The sequence below is a fragment of the Carassius carassius genome, chromosome 8 (assembly GCF_963082965.1).
Source record: "Carassius carassius chromosome 8, fCarCar2.1, whole genome shotgun sequence".
NCBI lineage: Eukaryota > Metazoa > Chordata > Actinopteri > Cypriniformes > Cyprinidae > Carassius > Carassius carassius.
Window position 1 is genome coordinate 5,276,932 of NC_081762.1, and position 16,346 is coordinate 5,293,277.

A 16,346-nucleotide genomic window follows, 5' to 3' on the forward strand; every position below is an offset into this window, starting at 1 on the left:
CCTAACTCTTGCTGTATGTCTCTCAGCCGAGAGGTAGCGAGTTGAGAGTGGCGAAAATGTCCGACAATTTTCCTCCCGATCGCCACACAGTCAGAAATGCTCCGCTGGCTTAACACTCCGTCATGCACTGCTAGCTGCAGCGTGTGAGCCATGCAGCCCAGGCTTTTAACGCGCACTCCTCCATTGCCTTCTGCATATTCCGCACATTGTCACGAAGCACAACATGCACATTGTCTTTTTTAATTTTCCACGTAGCAAACATGCAGTCAAATGCGCCGGCGATGGCGACTCCCGTATGCAATCCTGCAAACTCGTGCGCATGTAAAACAGCTCTCTTCATTTCAAAGTTTTCATTAATCCACTGAGCAGTAAGGCTCAACATACTCATCTGACTTATATCCGAGCTCCATATGTCCGTTGTGAAGCTAATGTCAGTCACATTGTCCAACAATTTGTGGATATGCGTGGCCACGACTTCGTACAAAGCAGGGAGGGAGACGTCGGAAAAGTAGCGCCGACTTGGCAGACTGAAGCGGGGTTCAATATGCTCTATCAACCGCCGAAATCCCCGGTCCTCCACTACAGAAAAAGGCTGGTCGTCAAGAGCAATCATTTCCATTACCTTGTCGGTTATTGATCTGGCTTTTGCGCAGTCCTTGGCAAATTTCTTGGTCTTGTCAAGTACCTGCTGTATCGGACTCCCAGCTGCTTTCGTGTTTGCCTGCTGACTAATGTTAGCAGCATTTTTTTCCTGCAATTGTTTGTGTAGGTCTGGGTGGCGGTTTTTCAAATGACATATTAAATTTGTGGTGTTGAATGACTTGACGCGGCACCCTCCTCGCATTACCTCGACTTTGCAGGTATTGCAAACTGCTTTTCGAGTGTCTTCTTTCGACACTGTGAAAAAAGCCCACACCGCTGACATTTTTTCGCCTCTTCAGTTTAACATCCCACAAACATGTGCTGCCTTTGACACTGACTGACGCTGTCGCGTATCACGTGCACAAACAAATACACACGACCAAATCCCCCTCCCCCTCCCTCTCCCGACACAGCAACTAGATACACATCGGTTGTGGTTAACGGCCCAATTTTACTCATCGGACCGATGCCGATAGGTTCAAAAATGACGAACATCGGCCGATATCGATATTTATGCCGACATATCGTGCATCCCTAAAAAATATAGTGCCTATGTGAAGCAAATAAACAACTAATTTAAATGATTGCATTCTTCAATAGGCTAATGTAGAATAAACAATAGACTATATAAAATAGATTAACTTACCAATAATAATAACAAGTTTTACTTGAATTTAGAAATGTTTGTAGATTGGTTATTTATTATGTGGTTTCACTGTTTGGATGGTGTTACTGTCTGCAAACAATGACAAATATTTTATCCAAAATCTGTGTTCACGCCACCTTATACAATTACTAAAGTTCATTAGCAATTAATATTTTAATAAAAACATGTTTTAAGTTGTGATTTACCACCACTGGCACGTCATCGGACCTTTGGTCATCGTGGCCCCGAGGGGTCCCTTATTTTTCTGTATTGAAGGTGGCAACCCTACAGCCAAAGCAACCGATTCAGCTTAAGCTGTTTTGGCTGTATTTTCAGTAGGGAGTTTTTAAGCTTCGCTATGGCACTAGACAGCTTAAATACACCATAAGTCTTATATTATAAAATTTTCACCCTCTCAGTGAAAGTCTATGGGATTTTTCAAGCCAATTTAACAAGACTACTGAGAAAACTAAGGCTTCAGGTGTTAAAACCTAACTAAACGTCTCATGGCTGCTCCCTGGAGGAGGAAAATAGCCTAACAAATTACAAAAGAAGTGATAAAAACAGTTCAGACATAGAACAGACCTCAAGCATTGAGCTGAGTAAAGGTGTCCTATTGAAAAAGCTATAGAATAGTCTGTCTGTAGGCTACCACATAAAAATATAAATATATATATATTTTTCCTAGCCTTGAAAAGTAGGCTAACTTTAAGTAAACTGCATCTCTATTTCTTAATCCAATGGCTTCTGCAAAGAAATGTAAGACAAATAAAGTAGGACTATTAAATTGTGTAAAACCATTCAGGCCCAGTAGAAATTTATGAATGACATAGTTTAGGCACAAAACTTGTCAATAGCGCCATCTAGTCACGGATTTCAGGAACAGGCATTCCCTTTCAGTCGGTCACTCTCAACGCCACGTCGGTGACCGACGAATATGGGATATTGCTTCGATAGACCAATCTACTTCGAGTGTAAACTAAACAAGCCAATGCACATTGGCATGCAATTATTGCATCCAGCTGCCACTGATCACTGTGTGAGTATAAGAAGGCAGCAGGTGCAATGCATTCCAGCTTTTCGCTTCGGAGCCGCGCATTAGTATCGCTCTGCTCAACTGTGTCTGCTGTGAACTACGAGGTTAGCACGCTCTCGGAAGCTTCGTGTGTTGGCGAGACGGCACTTCAGCGGCGGTTGTTCCTGTGTCGAGTGGATTGCACACTTCAGGCTGCACTACCCCTGTCGTGTTGCAAACGGCCAATTCCCCTGTGCGCCTCAGCACTAAAAGAGCATTTCCTAAAGAGCAAATTCCTCTAAAAGAGCTTCACGGGTGCGTCTTTGTAAAGACGACGGATCGTCCTTATAAGGATGCCATTTCACTCCTGCGTTTCTGGGTGCGGTCGTTACCTGGCAACGGGTGATGGTCACGATTGCTGCCTCACGTGTCTGGGCGTCGAGCACGCTGAGGTGGCTTTCGTGGATGAGTCATGTTCTCACTGCGGGAATATGACCATCTCGGAGCTGCGAACCAGGCTCCGCTACCTTCAGGGGGGCGGAGTCCCGTTGCTGACAGACGAGAACCACTTCCGGCAGTAGCGTGGATGGTTTGAGGGTCACAGTGGTGGCAAACCCCGCAGGGAACCAACCCTCTGGGGACCACCACTCCTCTTGCACCTCCAATCCAGTGGAGCAACCCACGGAACGCACTGGGCCCTCTACAGCGAGCGTACCAGTGGTATCCAGTGGGCCTCCCCCCGACCGGATGTCGATCTCAGCATCAGAGGGGGAGCGGTCGGACGAAGATTCGGCTGCGCTGCCGCCCTCTGGGACAGTGGCAAGGCCTGAGTCGGACCCCGAAATGTCAGCTATGATTTCCCGGGCCGCCGAGAGGGTAGGGCTCGAGTGGAATCCTCCACCGCGTCCCGAGCCCTCGCGGCTGGATGATTGGTTTCTCCAGATCTCCAGGCATGCTGTGGTTTACACGGATGCCTCCACCACCGACTGGGGGGCCACGTACATCGGACATGCAGTCTCAGGGGTTTGGACGGCCCCGCAGCTGCAGTGGCACATCAATTGCCTAGAGTTGCTAGCAATACACCTTGCCTTGAACCGTCTCAAAGGTCTCTTATGAGGCAAGCATGTGCTGGTCCGAACGGACAACACTGCGACCGTTGCGTACATCAACCGACAAGGTGGTCTGCACTCCCGTCGCATGTCGCAACTCGCTCGCCACCTCCTCCTTTGGAGTCAGAAGGTTCTGAGATCACTTCGTGCCATTCACATTCCAGGCCTGCTCAATCGTACAGCCGACGAGCTGTCTCGAGCAATGCTCCTAGGAGAATGGCAACTCCATCCCCTGATGGTCCAGCTGATTTGGAGATGGTTCGGATCCGCTCAGGTAGACCTGTTTGCTTCTCCAGAGACCTCTCACTGCCAGTTGTTCTACTCCCTGACCGAGGAAACTCTTGGCACGGACGCACTGGCACACAGCTGGCCTTGGAACCTATGCAAGTATGCGTTTCCCCCAGTGAGCCTTCTCGCACAGACACTGTGCAAAGTCTGGGAGGACAAGGAGGAAGTCTTGCTAGTAGTGCCGTATTGGCCCACGTGGAACTGGTTCCCCGAACTAGTGCTCCTTCCAACAGCCCCTCCTTGGCCAATTCCTCTGACGAAGGATCTACTGACTCAGAGATGGGGCACCATTCGGCACCCGCGTCCAGACCTTTGGAAACTCCATGTCTGGTCCCTGGACGGGACACGGAGGTTCTAGGTGACCTACCCCAAGAGGTAGTGAACACCATCACTTCGGCGAGAGCACCGTCTACGAGACACGCTTATGCCTTAAAGTGGAACCTGTTCGTTGAGTGGTGTTCTTCTCGCCGAGAAGACCCCCGAAGATGCCCGATTGCGGTCGTGCTATCCTTTCTGAAGCAAGGGTTGGAGCGAAGGCTGTCTCCCTCCACCCTCAGCTCTTTGTCTGTTACGAAGGCTGGCAGAAGGGGAGTGCCGTCTCTAAGCAGAGGATGGCCCACTGGATTGTGGATGCCATAACCCTGGCTTATCAGGCTCAGGATGTGCCCTGCCCGTTCAGGTTGCGAGCTCACTCAACTAGAAGTGTTGCATCCTCCTGGGTGCTGGCTCATGGCGCCTCGCTGACAGATATTTGTAGAGCTGCGGGCTGGGCGACCCTAACACGTTCGCTAGGTTCTATAGCCTTCGTGTAGAGCCGGTATCCTCCTGTGTTCTCACCTCAAACGGGTAGTGGCACTGAGAGGCCCCGGTTAGTGTCGGCTTGCTTAAACCGCTCCAGAGTGTCCGTACTGTAGACCCTGTTGAGATCCTCCATCACCCTAAGCAGCTGGACGTGGCGGAACATCCGGTGCCAGACCTTCATGATGAATCCGTGAGAACCATGGAAGGGTGGGTTCCATATTGAGACCTAAGCGGTACTCATATGTGTATAGTCCACGGTATAGCCTTAGAGCCCGTGTTTCCCCGGCAGACTTCTGCCTTCCCAAGAGGGTTTTAATCACCTCAAATTTTCTGTATACTCCTAAACGGATGCTATATGTGTATTTGCTTCCGAGACCTCCTTCGGGAAGGATGGGGCTTCCGCAGCGTCCCGGCTCCAAGTGGACCGGGTACGTTTTCCCAGTGTTATCCAATCTCACCCAGTGAGGTAGTGCTTTGTCAACGGTGAGTGGAGCTACTTGTTCTGAGCCACGGCCTACACCTTATAGGGGCGCAGGTGGCTCTCACAGGGCACTGGAAGGGGCAGCACCCATGGCGCTTTGATAGGGATCCCATATTCGTCGGTCACCGATGTGGCGTCGAGAGTGACCGACTGAAAGGGAACGTCTCGGTTACGTATGGTAACCCTTGTTCCCTGAAGGAGGGAACGGAGACACCACGTCCCGTCGCCATGGTTGCTGTACCGCCACTGAGCTGCCGGGTCCCCGGCTCGGCTCCTCAGCGAAAAACTGGAATGCATTGCACATGCTGCCTTCTTATACTCACGCAGTGATCAGCGGCAGCTGGATGCAATAATTGCATGCCAATGTGCATTGGCTCGATTAGTTTACACTCGAAGTAGATTGGTCTATCGAAGTGATATCCCATATTCGTCGGTCACCGACGTGGTGTCTCCGTTCCCTCCTTCAGGGAATGAGGGTGACCATACGTAACCGAGACGTTGACACTGTTGAACAAATATTATTACTCAACTGCAAATGAATGCTTGAGTTCTAACTTATAAAACTAATATAAATCAAAATTTTAATTTTGTTACGTGCATAATCTGAATTTCGTTTATTCGTGAAATACTGCTGGGTTTTAGAAAGGAAAAATATTTATTTTATACCAAACATCACATAGGCTAATTTAACTTTAAACAATTATTTTCTGATTAATATATGACATTGGTTTTTTTTAATGCGTATTATTGAGGTAAATATTCAGAACAATCTGAGGCCAAACTTTTCTAAAAGGGTAAGGATGGAAAGAAAAGGATAAAAAGAAGGATAAAAAACTGTGCAGGAAATGTTGAAATCCACAGTGATACATAAAAGGAGCCCTGGCTTGGGATGCAATTTATCTCAAGTCGGAGATACATGTGAAAAAGGTCTAGCATTTCTGATCCTAATAATCACTTAATACATTTGATTAGACGCATGGCTTTTCTGCTGAGTAGCCTGGTACTGCTTTTAGGAGTCCTAGGTAAGTCCTTTTAGAGATATTTTAATTGTCTTTATTTTATATCAGGCTACTGCTTTGTAAAACATATTTGTTTTTTAATATAATAGGCTATAATAACATTACAGTATAAGTTAACTGAAGGTATAAGCATATCCTCGACAACATATTTAATGTTTTTATCGATAATTGTCTAGAGGAAATTCTATCATGGTGAGCATTCGCTTTTAATAAACATTTTAAAAGAATAGGCTGTGTAAAAGCATGAATAACAATAATCAGAATAACATCATATCACTATAGATTGCATTACATTACATTTATTCATTTAGCAGATGCTTTTATCCAAAACGACTTACAGATGAGGACAGTGAAAGCAATCAAAAACAAACAAAAAGGGCAATGATATATAAGTGCTATAACAAGTCTCAGTTAGGTTAAAACAGTACACATAGCATGGGATTTTAAATAATATTAAAAAAAAAAGAAAAAAAAGAAAAAGAAAAAAAGAAAACCGATAGAATAAAAAAAGAATAGAGCAAGCTAGTGTTAGAGACCTTTTCACAAACACACACACACATACAATTGCATAATAAATGAAAAGACAATAGAATACAAAAAGATTAGAAAGGTAGTTAGATTTTTTTAAATAATAGAATTAGAATAGTGAGTGTTAAAGTTAGAGGGTCAAATAAAGATGGAAGAGATGTGTTTTAAGCCAATTCTTGAAGATGGCTAAGGACTCAGCTGCTCGAATTGAGTTGGGGAGGTCATTCCACCAGGACGGAACATCTAATTTAAAAGTCTGTAAAAGTGACTTTGCCAGTGCAAATGGATAAACAGAGGTGTGACGTGTATTCTTTTTGGCTCATTAAAAATGAATCTTGCTGCCGCGTTCTAAATTAATTGTAAAGGTTTGATAGAACTGACTGGCCAAGACCTGCCAAGAGGGCATTGCAATAGTCCAGCCTGGACAGAACAAGAGCTTGAACAAGGCGGGGTGCAGCATGTTCCGAAAGAAAGGGCTTGATCTTCTTGATGTTGAATAAAGCAAATCTGCAGGATCGGACAGTTTTAGCAATGTGGTCTGAGAAAGTCAGCTGATCATCAATCATAACTCCAAGGCTTCTAGCTGTTTTTGAAGGAGTTATGGTTGATGTGCCTAACTTGATGGTGAAATTGTGATGAAACGATGGGTTTGCTGAAATCACAAGCAGTTCTGACTTGGCAAGGTTGAGTTGAAGGTGATGGTCCATTATCCAGGAAAAAGTGTCTGGTAGACAAGCTGAGATGCGAATAGCAACCGTCGGATCATCAGGATGGAATGAGAGGTAGAGTTGAGTGTCATCAGCATAGCAGTGGTATGAAAAGCCATGTTTCTGAATGACAGAACCTAATGATGCCATGTAGACAGAGAAGAGAAGTGTTCCAAGAACTGAGCCCTGAGGCACCCCAGTAGTTAGATGTTGTGACTTGGACACCTCACCTCTCCAAGATACTTTGAAGGACCTATCTGATAGGTAAGACTCAAACCATTGAAGTGTGGTTCCTGAGATGCCTTTTGCCAGTAGGGTTGATAGGAGGATCTGGTGGTTAACCGTGTCAAAAGCAGCGGACAGATCAAGCAGGATAAGTACTGAAGATTTGGATTCTGCTCTTGCCAGTCTTAGAGCTTCAACAACTGAGAGGAAGGTCGTCTCAGTTGAATGTCCACATCTGAAGCCAGATTGGTTGCTGTCAAGGAGGTTTTTGTTTCTGAGAAATGTAAAGACTTGGTTGAACACAGCTCGTTCAAGTGTTTTTGCAATGAAAGGAAGAAGGGAAACTGGTCTGTAGTTCTCTAAAAGAGATGGGTTGAGGTTGGGTTTCTTAAGTAGTGGAGTTATACGTGCCTGTCTAAATGATGAGGGAAAAACACCAGTGTGGAGGGATGTGTTGATGTGAGTGAGTGCAGGTACAACTGCAGGAGAAATGGCTTGAAGGAGATGAGATGGAATAGGATCAAGCGGGCAAGTAGTAGGGTGATTAGAAAGGATGAGTTTTGAGACTTCTGCATCAGAGAGTGAAGAGAAGGATGTAAATGAGTGTATGTTTGCTGGTGATATGAGCTTGACTGATTGTGGTGTGGAAAATTGTGCACTAATGTGTTTAATTTTATTAATAAAAAACGATGCAAAGTTGTCAGCTATTAGAGATGAAGCAGGAGGTGGAGGAGGAGGACAAAGAAGAGAGGAATTTTTTTCAAAAGCATGCGAGAGTAATTTTGTTATGGTAGTATGTCATTTTAGCAGTGGAGACATTAGCAGAGAAGGAAGATAGGAGTGACTGATACACATTAAGGTCAGTAGTATTTTTGGATTTGCGCTACACCCTTTCAGCAGCTCTAAGCTTAGAACGGTGTTCGCGTAGAACATCAGATAACCAAGGGGCAGAAGGGGTGTTACGGGCTAGCCTGGAAGATAAGGGACAAACAGTGTCTAAACAAGATGTAAGAGTGGAGCAGAAAGTATCAGTAGCACTGTTAGCATCCAAAGATGCAAACAGTTTAGGGGAAGGAAGTGAAGATGAAACCAGTGAAGATAGCTGGGAGGGTGAAAGTGTGCGTAGCTTACGTCAAAAGATGACATGTGGAGGGGTAAGTGATGTGGCAGGGACCATGTTGAGGTTAAGAGTGAGGAGGAAGTGATCCGACGTGTGCAGTGGAGTAACCAGAACACGATCAGCAGAGCAGTGTCGTGTATAAATAAGGTCCAGTTGGTTGCCTGATTTGTGAGTAGCAGTAGTTGACACTTGGTTGAGATCAAAAGAGGCAAGCAGAGTGTGGAAATCAGCAAACAGGTTTATCTAAATGGATGTTGAAATCTCCAAGCATAACTAGGGGAGTACCATCCTCAGAAAAGGTTGAGAGCAACAATATACACAAAGGTTGATTGCAATATACACAAAGAAACATTTTTTAACTAAAGGATTTGGTAGGTTATAGATATTTCTTCTCTAGTAGTAAAAAAAATTATAATTTCAACATACATCAATTAACTGACGTCACTGTGATTTTGACGTAATCATGCTCATTGGACATTGCAACAGAGGAGAATTTTAAACGTGCCCTCAACAGACATCCTCTTTTTTTCCCATGTGTATTGAGACAATTCATTGAATTGTAGCAGTTAGACTCAGGCTCTCGATTTGGCTTAACACTGAAGAGTTTATTACCTCATCAGCGCTTTGAATCAGTGAAAGTCTGTCGAAATCAGTCGACTGACAGTCCCATCTACTGGCCGGACTATTAAAGAACAGACTATATAAAAAATACTGTGTGTCGATGTCGAAATCAGTGACCTAGAGGTCGCTGTAGACTGATGCAACGAATTACGATAATATAATGTTTCCTGGTGATCTTACTGTGTATCTGCAGCTGCACTCTTAAAGATAAAGGTGCTTCAGGATGCCATAGATGAACCTTTTTGTCTAAATGGTTCCATAAAGAACCATTCCGTTTGACAAAGGGTTTTTTGTGGTGAAAGAAGGTTCTTCAGATTATAAAAAGGTAAGAAAGACATGTTTCTTTAAAGAATAAACTGAATGGTTCTTAATCTATGGCATCGCTGTGAAGAACCGTTTAAGCACCTTTATTGTTTTAAGAGCATGTTATCATCAGAGAAATACGTTTCTAGGATTTATAATAAGTTAATGTATCGCCAGAGTGAAAAAGATGGTTACAGATTTTGTAATTGTCTTTGTGGCCTTGCCAGATTTGGTGAACCTGCTGTATGTGTGCAGTTGTTCACCTAAGACTGAAATTCTTTTGGGGATATAAAATAAATTAGGTTGTGAATTTGGGTAGCATTAAAGCGATTCTTTGTGAAGTGGGTAACATTTTTTTTTTGAGAACAGAGAAGACTAGACCTCACCAGTGTGTATTTGGGTAACTGTAAAGCCATTGGTGTGAAGTAGCCAGAGCAAACAATTTTTTTTATCATATTGCTGGGTGAGATTTCCAAAGAAAATCTTTCTAGAGAATATTAAAATTTTGTGACTCCCAGGAACCAACTCCCTATGGACAGTAAGCAAGATAACGGCTCAGAGTGGAGGATCTGTCACCATTCCCTGTCACTACCATTGGCTTCATAAGAACTTGGAAAAGTTCTGGTTCATAGGCAAGAACTGGCTTTCTTGCTTGAAACTGCGACCTACCAACCAAGAGAAGCGACCCGGCATCAGCTATTACAACAACCCAGATGAACTGGTAACAACCCTGACCATGACAAACCTGCGCAGCAGTGATTCGAACCGCTACTGGTGTGCAGTCCAAACACGAGGTTCCTATCTCAGAATATCTCTAGAACTTACCGTCACTGAGGGTAAATGATTTTGAGATACTTAAGTACCACTACAAAGCATTTGATAGTTCATCAGTTAAATCACTTATTGATTTTGTTGCTTGATTATTTTCACACAGCAAAATCCCCAGTGTTAATTTAACACTCTGAGTGTGGACTCATATAAACACTGAAGCAGTGTTAAAAGTAACACTGAAGCAGAGTTGAAGTTAATGAGATAATTAAGAAGTTAATTGAGTTATGATTGAGCATAATTGAAGACACCTGATGTTAACAAGCAGAATCACCAACCGAGAAAATCACAATTTGTGTGTCACCATTATAGTGGTCAGTGTTTGCTTTAGTTGAGATCTTGAACCCTTAGTTATTAACTTTAGATTTTGTGTGGCTGTGGTAACTGAGTCGTAACATACAGACAGATCAGAGCCAAGGCGATCTTATGGATTTGATTGTGGTTTGGACTAATTGTCATGGAGTGACCTGAGTTCAGGTTTCTTTACTGTGTACATAAATTAAGTGGAAAAAAAAGTGATCCAGCATTTCTGGAATAATATGACATGTTTTTAAAAGTAAGTTCTACATAAAGAAAGAATTCTTTAGTTTAGACACAGAGACATCAATAATCAGCGTGAGCATCACAACAATGGTGACCATCAAAAAAGCATGTTGTAGCCAATAAAAACACATCCATGGCTCCCATCATGCATTGCGGCATTAATAAATTATGAGCTGAACTGTTTTTTTTACTTTTTATTCCAACTATATTTTATTTTTGCTGTTTTTATGTGAATGTTTTTAGTATCTAGTTTTGTGATGTTCAGAGTAGATCTGTTTATCTGAATATGATGTTTGTCACCATTGTTGAGATTCATATGCTGATTCTTGTTATCTGTTGGTGCCTAAATTTAAAACTCTTTAATAAAAAAAAATATCAGAATCGTTTGCAAGAGATGGCTACAAAATGGATAGAAAACACAAACTCTTTCATTGTGGAATCAAAGCTGTTACAATCAATAGCGATCGATAATCTTAGAGAAGAGACTGTAAATGAGCTCAGTGATTAAGGTCAAGCAACAATTACATTAAAACATAATCATCAACACCCGATGATTTTTGCTCTTGGATTGACACACTACTTTAAAATGTAAAAAGCCACAAGCCAAGATCCCAACTAAAGCAAACACTGACCACTATAATGGTGATACACAAATTGTGATTTTCTCGGTTGGTGATTCTGCTTGTTAACATCAGGTGTCTTCAATAATGGTCAATCATTACTCAATTAACTTCTTGATTATCTCATTAACTTCAACTCTGCTTCAGTGTTACTTTTAACACTGCTTCAGTGTTTATATGTGTCCACACTCAGAGTGTTAAATTAACACTGGGGATTTTGCTGTGCAGGTACTCCAGATCTGTCAGCAGCCAGCAACATGGTGTCAGGTGAAGAGGGCGGCAATGTTACTGTACAGTGTCTCTACAGTGACAAATTTAAAAATACCGAGAGAAAATGGTGCAGAAGTGGAGATCTGCACTCCTGTCAAACGGCTCAGGATATAGAGCCATCCCTTGGTGCAGCTCAACAGATAAATGATACAAATGATGGCGTTTATACAGTGACACTGACAGGGCTGAAGAAGAAAGATGCAGGCTGGTATTGGTGTATGGCTGGGGATGTGCAGGTTCCTGTTCATATCAATGTTGATTCAAGACAACCCATTACAGATGCCAACACAAGTAAGTAATGATCACATTTCACATATCATTAACATGTACATTGGATTAATACCATATCCTTACCAGACACGACACTGCGTAATTATATATAAAAAAATAAAAATAAAACAATTGGGAATTTATACCTCACAATTTTTCAATGAGTTTATATCTCGCAATTCTTACTTTTTCTCAAGATTGCAAGTTTATATCTCTTTTCTCAGAATTTTGTGATATAAATTTGCAATTGCGAGTTAAGTTTCGTGATTTATATCTCGCAATTATGACTTGACAGCAGGCATATGCACCTTTATATCATGCATTTCTCACTTTATAATGCTCAATTGCAAGAATTTGTGAGATCCAAAAAATGTCAGTCATTATTTTGTGTGTGTGTGGTGGAAACGGGCTTCCATTCTCAAGATTGTAATAGCCATAGTTATATTTACAGTGGGTAATTTACCTTAGATCTTAAAAATAATATCCAGTGATGCTCAAACTGTGAAGTCTATGTAACAAAACAGATATTCCATGACAAAGATTAAACAAGCCACCGAGTAGGCCATGTATTTGAAATAATATAAAAATGGTTTTTCAGCAATTTATTAATTTGAATATGTACTTATCAATTTTGTTGTGAGTTTACACTATTGGGAATGGACCTTTTGCCCACAGAATTTTGCTCATGTGTCATTTCTGAGACTGCAGTTCAACAGAATTGCAAAAAATATATCTAAAACACATTTGAAACCGGTTTCTCAAAACTCTCTCATCAGTCATCGGATGGCTAAACAGATAGCCCCGCCCCAAATCATGCCATTGGTTGAGCCAGTGTTGCTATGTAGGGGTGACCAAACAAATACATTTTTTGAGAGAAACATTTCTAGACTTTGGGTGGAAATCATCCAATTTCTTCTCTCAGCACATCAAGCTAGATAAGAAAAAATAAATTGTAGTTTAGGAAAACAAGCAGCAATGTGTCAAATATGTCATATCTGACTTTTTTTTTTTTTCTACAGGACCTTTCATGTTTACGACAGCACAATCTTTCACTTCATCTAACTCTTTTGATGTACACAACCATAATTCAGGAGCAACACTTGCACCCACACAATCAAAATTACCTGAAAGTACATCAGTTCAGACAGAAAAAACTGACCAGACATCCTCGGCATCACCGGAGCAGTTTCATTCAACGACACAGTCCTCATCCTATCCAACCACAATGGAGAACTCAAAACATGACCCATCACACAGCAGTAGTACTGTTAGGACAACACTAACCAGCAGATCAACAACTCTTCATGTTGACAGTAACTCTACTGTACAGTTACTCTAGTGAGCTGAAAATATGGCTTGACCCCCGAAAAATTCTAACAAAAGGTTTCTCAATGGTTTACAGTAGTATCAGATGTACTTAAAAACATACTAAAAGTTTACCAAAGTTTGACTCCAAGAAATGCCCCATTTTCAAAATGGCCACCATCAGGTCCTTAACACTAGAAGTCCCAGAGATTTGTAACCCTCCTTTAGCCAAGTGGATGCTAACTGGCTAGTCTTTTGGCTATCATTAGCATCAATTCATGTGTAAATGTGGTCATTACCTGAGCAATCTGCAGGGGGGTTGGGTGTGTGTGTGTGAATGGTTGCTTGTTTGTATGTGTGGGGGAGGGAGGGCTGCTAAAAGCAGAGAACTTGATTGACCATGTCTCACATTGGCATGTAGGGTCTTGCCCAGGTGTAAACAGGTATGAATTAGCACATCTAATTGCATGCAGCTTGCTCTTAAATGAGAGGTAATTCCTTTTGTGCTGAGGTGGATAAAATCTCACTGCACATAGCCTACTACTTCAGTGCCCTCAAGAATTCTGTGGTGTACGAACCTCCTCTCCAAGAAAAGAAAATGCAGAGAAGACTCACCACTCGGCAGGCCTTGGAAATGATCCTGAATTAAGTAAACCCTTGTAACTCAGATGGAGAAGACATAGAACTTCAGCCGGATTCGGACTCAGAGCTGTCTGATCTGTCTTCAGGTTAAGTTTCATTTCATATTATTTCCTATTTCATTTCAAACCAGTAAGTGGAAAAGACCAAAAAAGCAGAGTGTAGTGACATAAATATTTACTCTGCCTTTTTTGTATTGTTCACTTTTTTGTTTGTACTACTTAGCAGACATTCACTGCCATCTGAAGTTGTTTCTTTGCTTTAGTTGTATCATTTTATTTAGGAAGATATTTCAGACATTATTCCGATACAGAGAAGGAGATACTGGAATTATTATTAGTATCTATGCATGCATTTGTAATATCATTTGACTTTTCCATTGCTCACAATTTGAATTTGTTCACACTGCAGATGAGGAGACTGCTCCTCAACCAAAAAAGAGAGCCGTTTGGGGACTGACCTGACAGAGACCGCGAAAGATGGCACAGTGTGGCGTGAAGAACGGGTGGGGACGCGTCTCCCTTTCACCCCAATCAAAGCGTACGCTGCAGATGGAAAGCCAACGGTTAAGGCCAGGAAAAGTATCTCGAGTCGCCTTCAGAACTTCCTGTATTTCATCACTCTTGACATGCTTCATAGCATTCAAGAATGGAATTATTCAACATGCACAGGAAACGGAGCATGTTCATTGGTTCATGGCCCTCCCTGAACTAATGGCATTTATTGCAATTGTCATCTTGCGGGGGCTTACCAAGGTTCCATCACTACGTGACTGCTGGTCAGCAAACCTGGGAAACCCACATATTATTGGAACAATGCCGCGAAACCGCTTCCAAGACATCATGCGACACCTACGCTTTGATGACAGGTCCACCCGGAGTGATCAAGCAAAGACTGATAAGTTTGCTGCAATTTCCAGTGTGTGGGGATCATTTGTCACCAATTGCATCACGTCCTACAACCCTGGTCTACATATCACCGTTGATGAATAGCTTTTCCCGTCAAAGACTCGCTGCTGTTTCCTGCAGTATATTGCAACTAAACCTGACAAGTTTGGGATCAAGTTTTGGGTGGCTTGCGACCTAAAATCCAAGTACATTTGTAATGTCCTCCCATATCTTGGCAAGGACCCTAGTTGTCCCAGTGGAGAGAAACTGTCAGAAAATGTAGTGACGAGGCTGATGGAACCATTCCTAGACAAGGGCAGAAATGTTACCACGGACAATTTCTTCACATCGCTGTCACTTGCACATAAACTTCTTCGCTGGGAAATCCCTCAATCCGCTAGACACACAGATCGCAATGAATTCACCACTCTGGTATGTTGCAGGTCTTTTGTGGTTCTATGTTTGTGTTTCTAATTTTTAGAATCCACACCGACAAGTGTCATTGTGTGTAAAAGTGCTATGAAAATAACAATTTATCTTATTAGGTGTTTTCAACCACTGCTGCTACGCTGACGGCGTATGCGCCCAAACGGAAGAAGACCGTCTACATTCTTAGCAGCATGCACAGCGTGATTCAGACTGATAATACCACCAAAAGGAAGCCAAACACTGTCACCCTTTACAACACCACAAAGTGTGGCATGGATGTGATTGACCAGATGGTGCGGGAGTACACTGTCCGCACAGGGACACGGCGTTGGCCAGTTGCCATGTTCTATAACATGATTGACATGGCAGCACTGAATGCACATGTGCTGTATCAAGCATGCACCGGAAGGCAGGAAAGATGGGTGGACTTCCTGGTGGAGCTTGCAAGAAAGTTGGCTAACTCTCATATGTGTGCGAAGAAGGCAAGAAAAGAACAATTGCTTCGGGCACAACCCTCCACACCTAGCCCTGGAAAAAGAGCCATGTGTCAGGTCAAACACCAATGCAAGAACAATCATGCCACTGTGCGATGTGTTCACTGCTACAGATACACATGTGGTAAATGCAGACGGGAGATACCATGGCAGTGCCAGGATTGTGAGTGATTGCTGGAATGTACTCACTCACTTTTTAATATTATTTGTAAATGTGTACAAATGGTTGGTTTCTTTTTTTATTTTATTTTGTACTGTTTTTATCAATAAATCTCAGAAACAAAGGAAAAAAAAACGTGTGTTGATTTCTCCCTAAGATGGCAAAGTGAAACAAGTTTCCTTGAAGTGGCTCAGCATGGCCCCACATTGTTTACATAACAAAAGCAACTGTTCACAGCTGATCAAGGATATTAGCCTAAAGCCTTCCAGCCCATCGGTTGTCCTGCGGGTTTTATAGGTAGAAAAGCCAAATGGCTGCTCTCTGGGACTTCTAGTGTTAAAATGACCATTACTCCTTTGTATTCTTCCTAGACCAGGAATACTGGTGCCTGGTACA

The 16,346-nt window shown here is 42.7% G+C and overlaps 1 protein-coding gene across 1 annotated transcript; it reads left to right on the forward strand.

Annotated features, from left to right (window-relative positions):
• The first annotated feature begins 5,894 nt into the window (after window positions 1-5,894).
• LOC132144849 (uncharacterized) lies at window positions 5,895-15,961 on the forward strand. The gene is made up of 5 exons (XM_059555415.1): window positions 5,895-6,004; window positions 10,024-10,341; window positions 11,725-12,057; window positions 13,056-13,360; window positions 15,413-15,961. Exons 1-5 carry the CDS (start codon window positions 5,959-5,961, stop codon window positions 15,959-15,961), a joined length of 1,551 nt encoding a protein of 516 aa, XP_059411398.1. The 5' UTR covers window positions 5,895-5,958.
• The last annotated feature ends 385 nt before the right edge of the window (window positions 15,962-16,346 follow it).

Coding starts and splice junctions, on each gene's coding strand:
- LOC132144849 (XM_059555415.1), top strand. CDS start 5,959: ATGGCTTTTCTGCTGAGTAGCCTGGTACTGCTTTTAGGAGTCCTAG. Junction 10,342..11,724: donor AGAACTTACCGTCACTGAGG/GTAAATGATTTT, acceptor TTTGCTGTGCAG/GTACTCCAGATCTGTCAGCA. Junction 13,361..15,412: donor ATGTTGACAGTAACTCTACT/GTACAGTTACTC, acceptor TTATCTTATTAG/GTGTTTTCAACCACTGCTGC.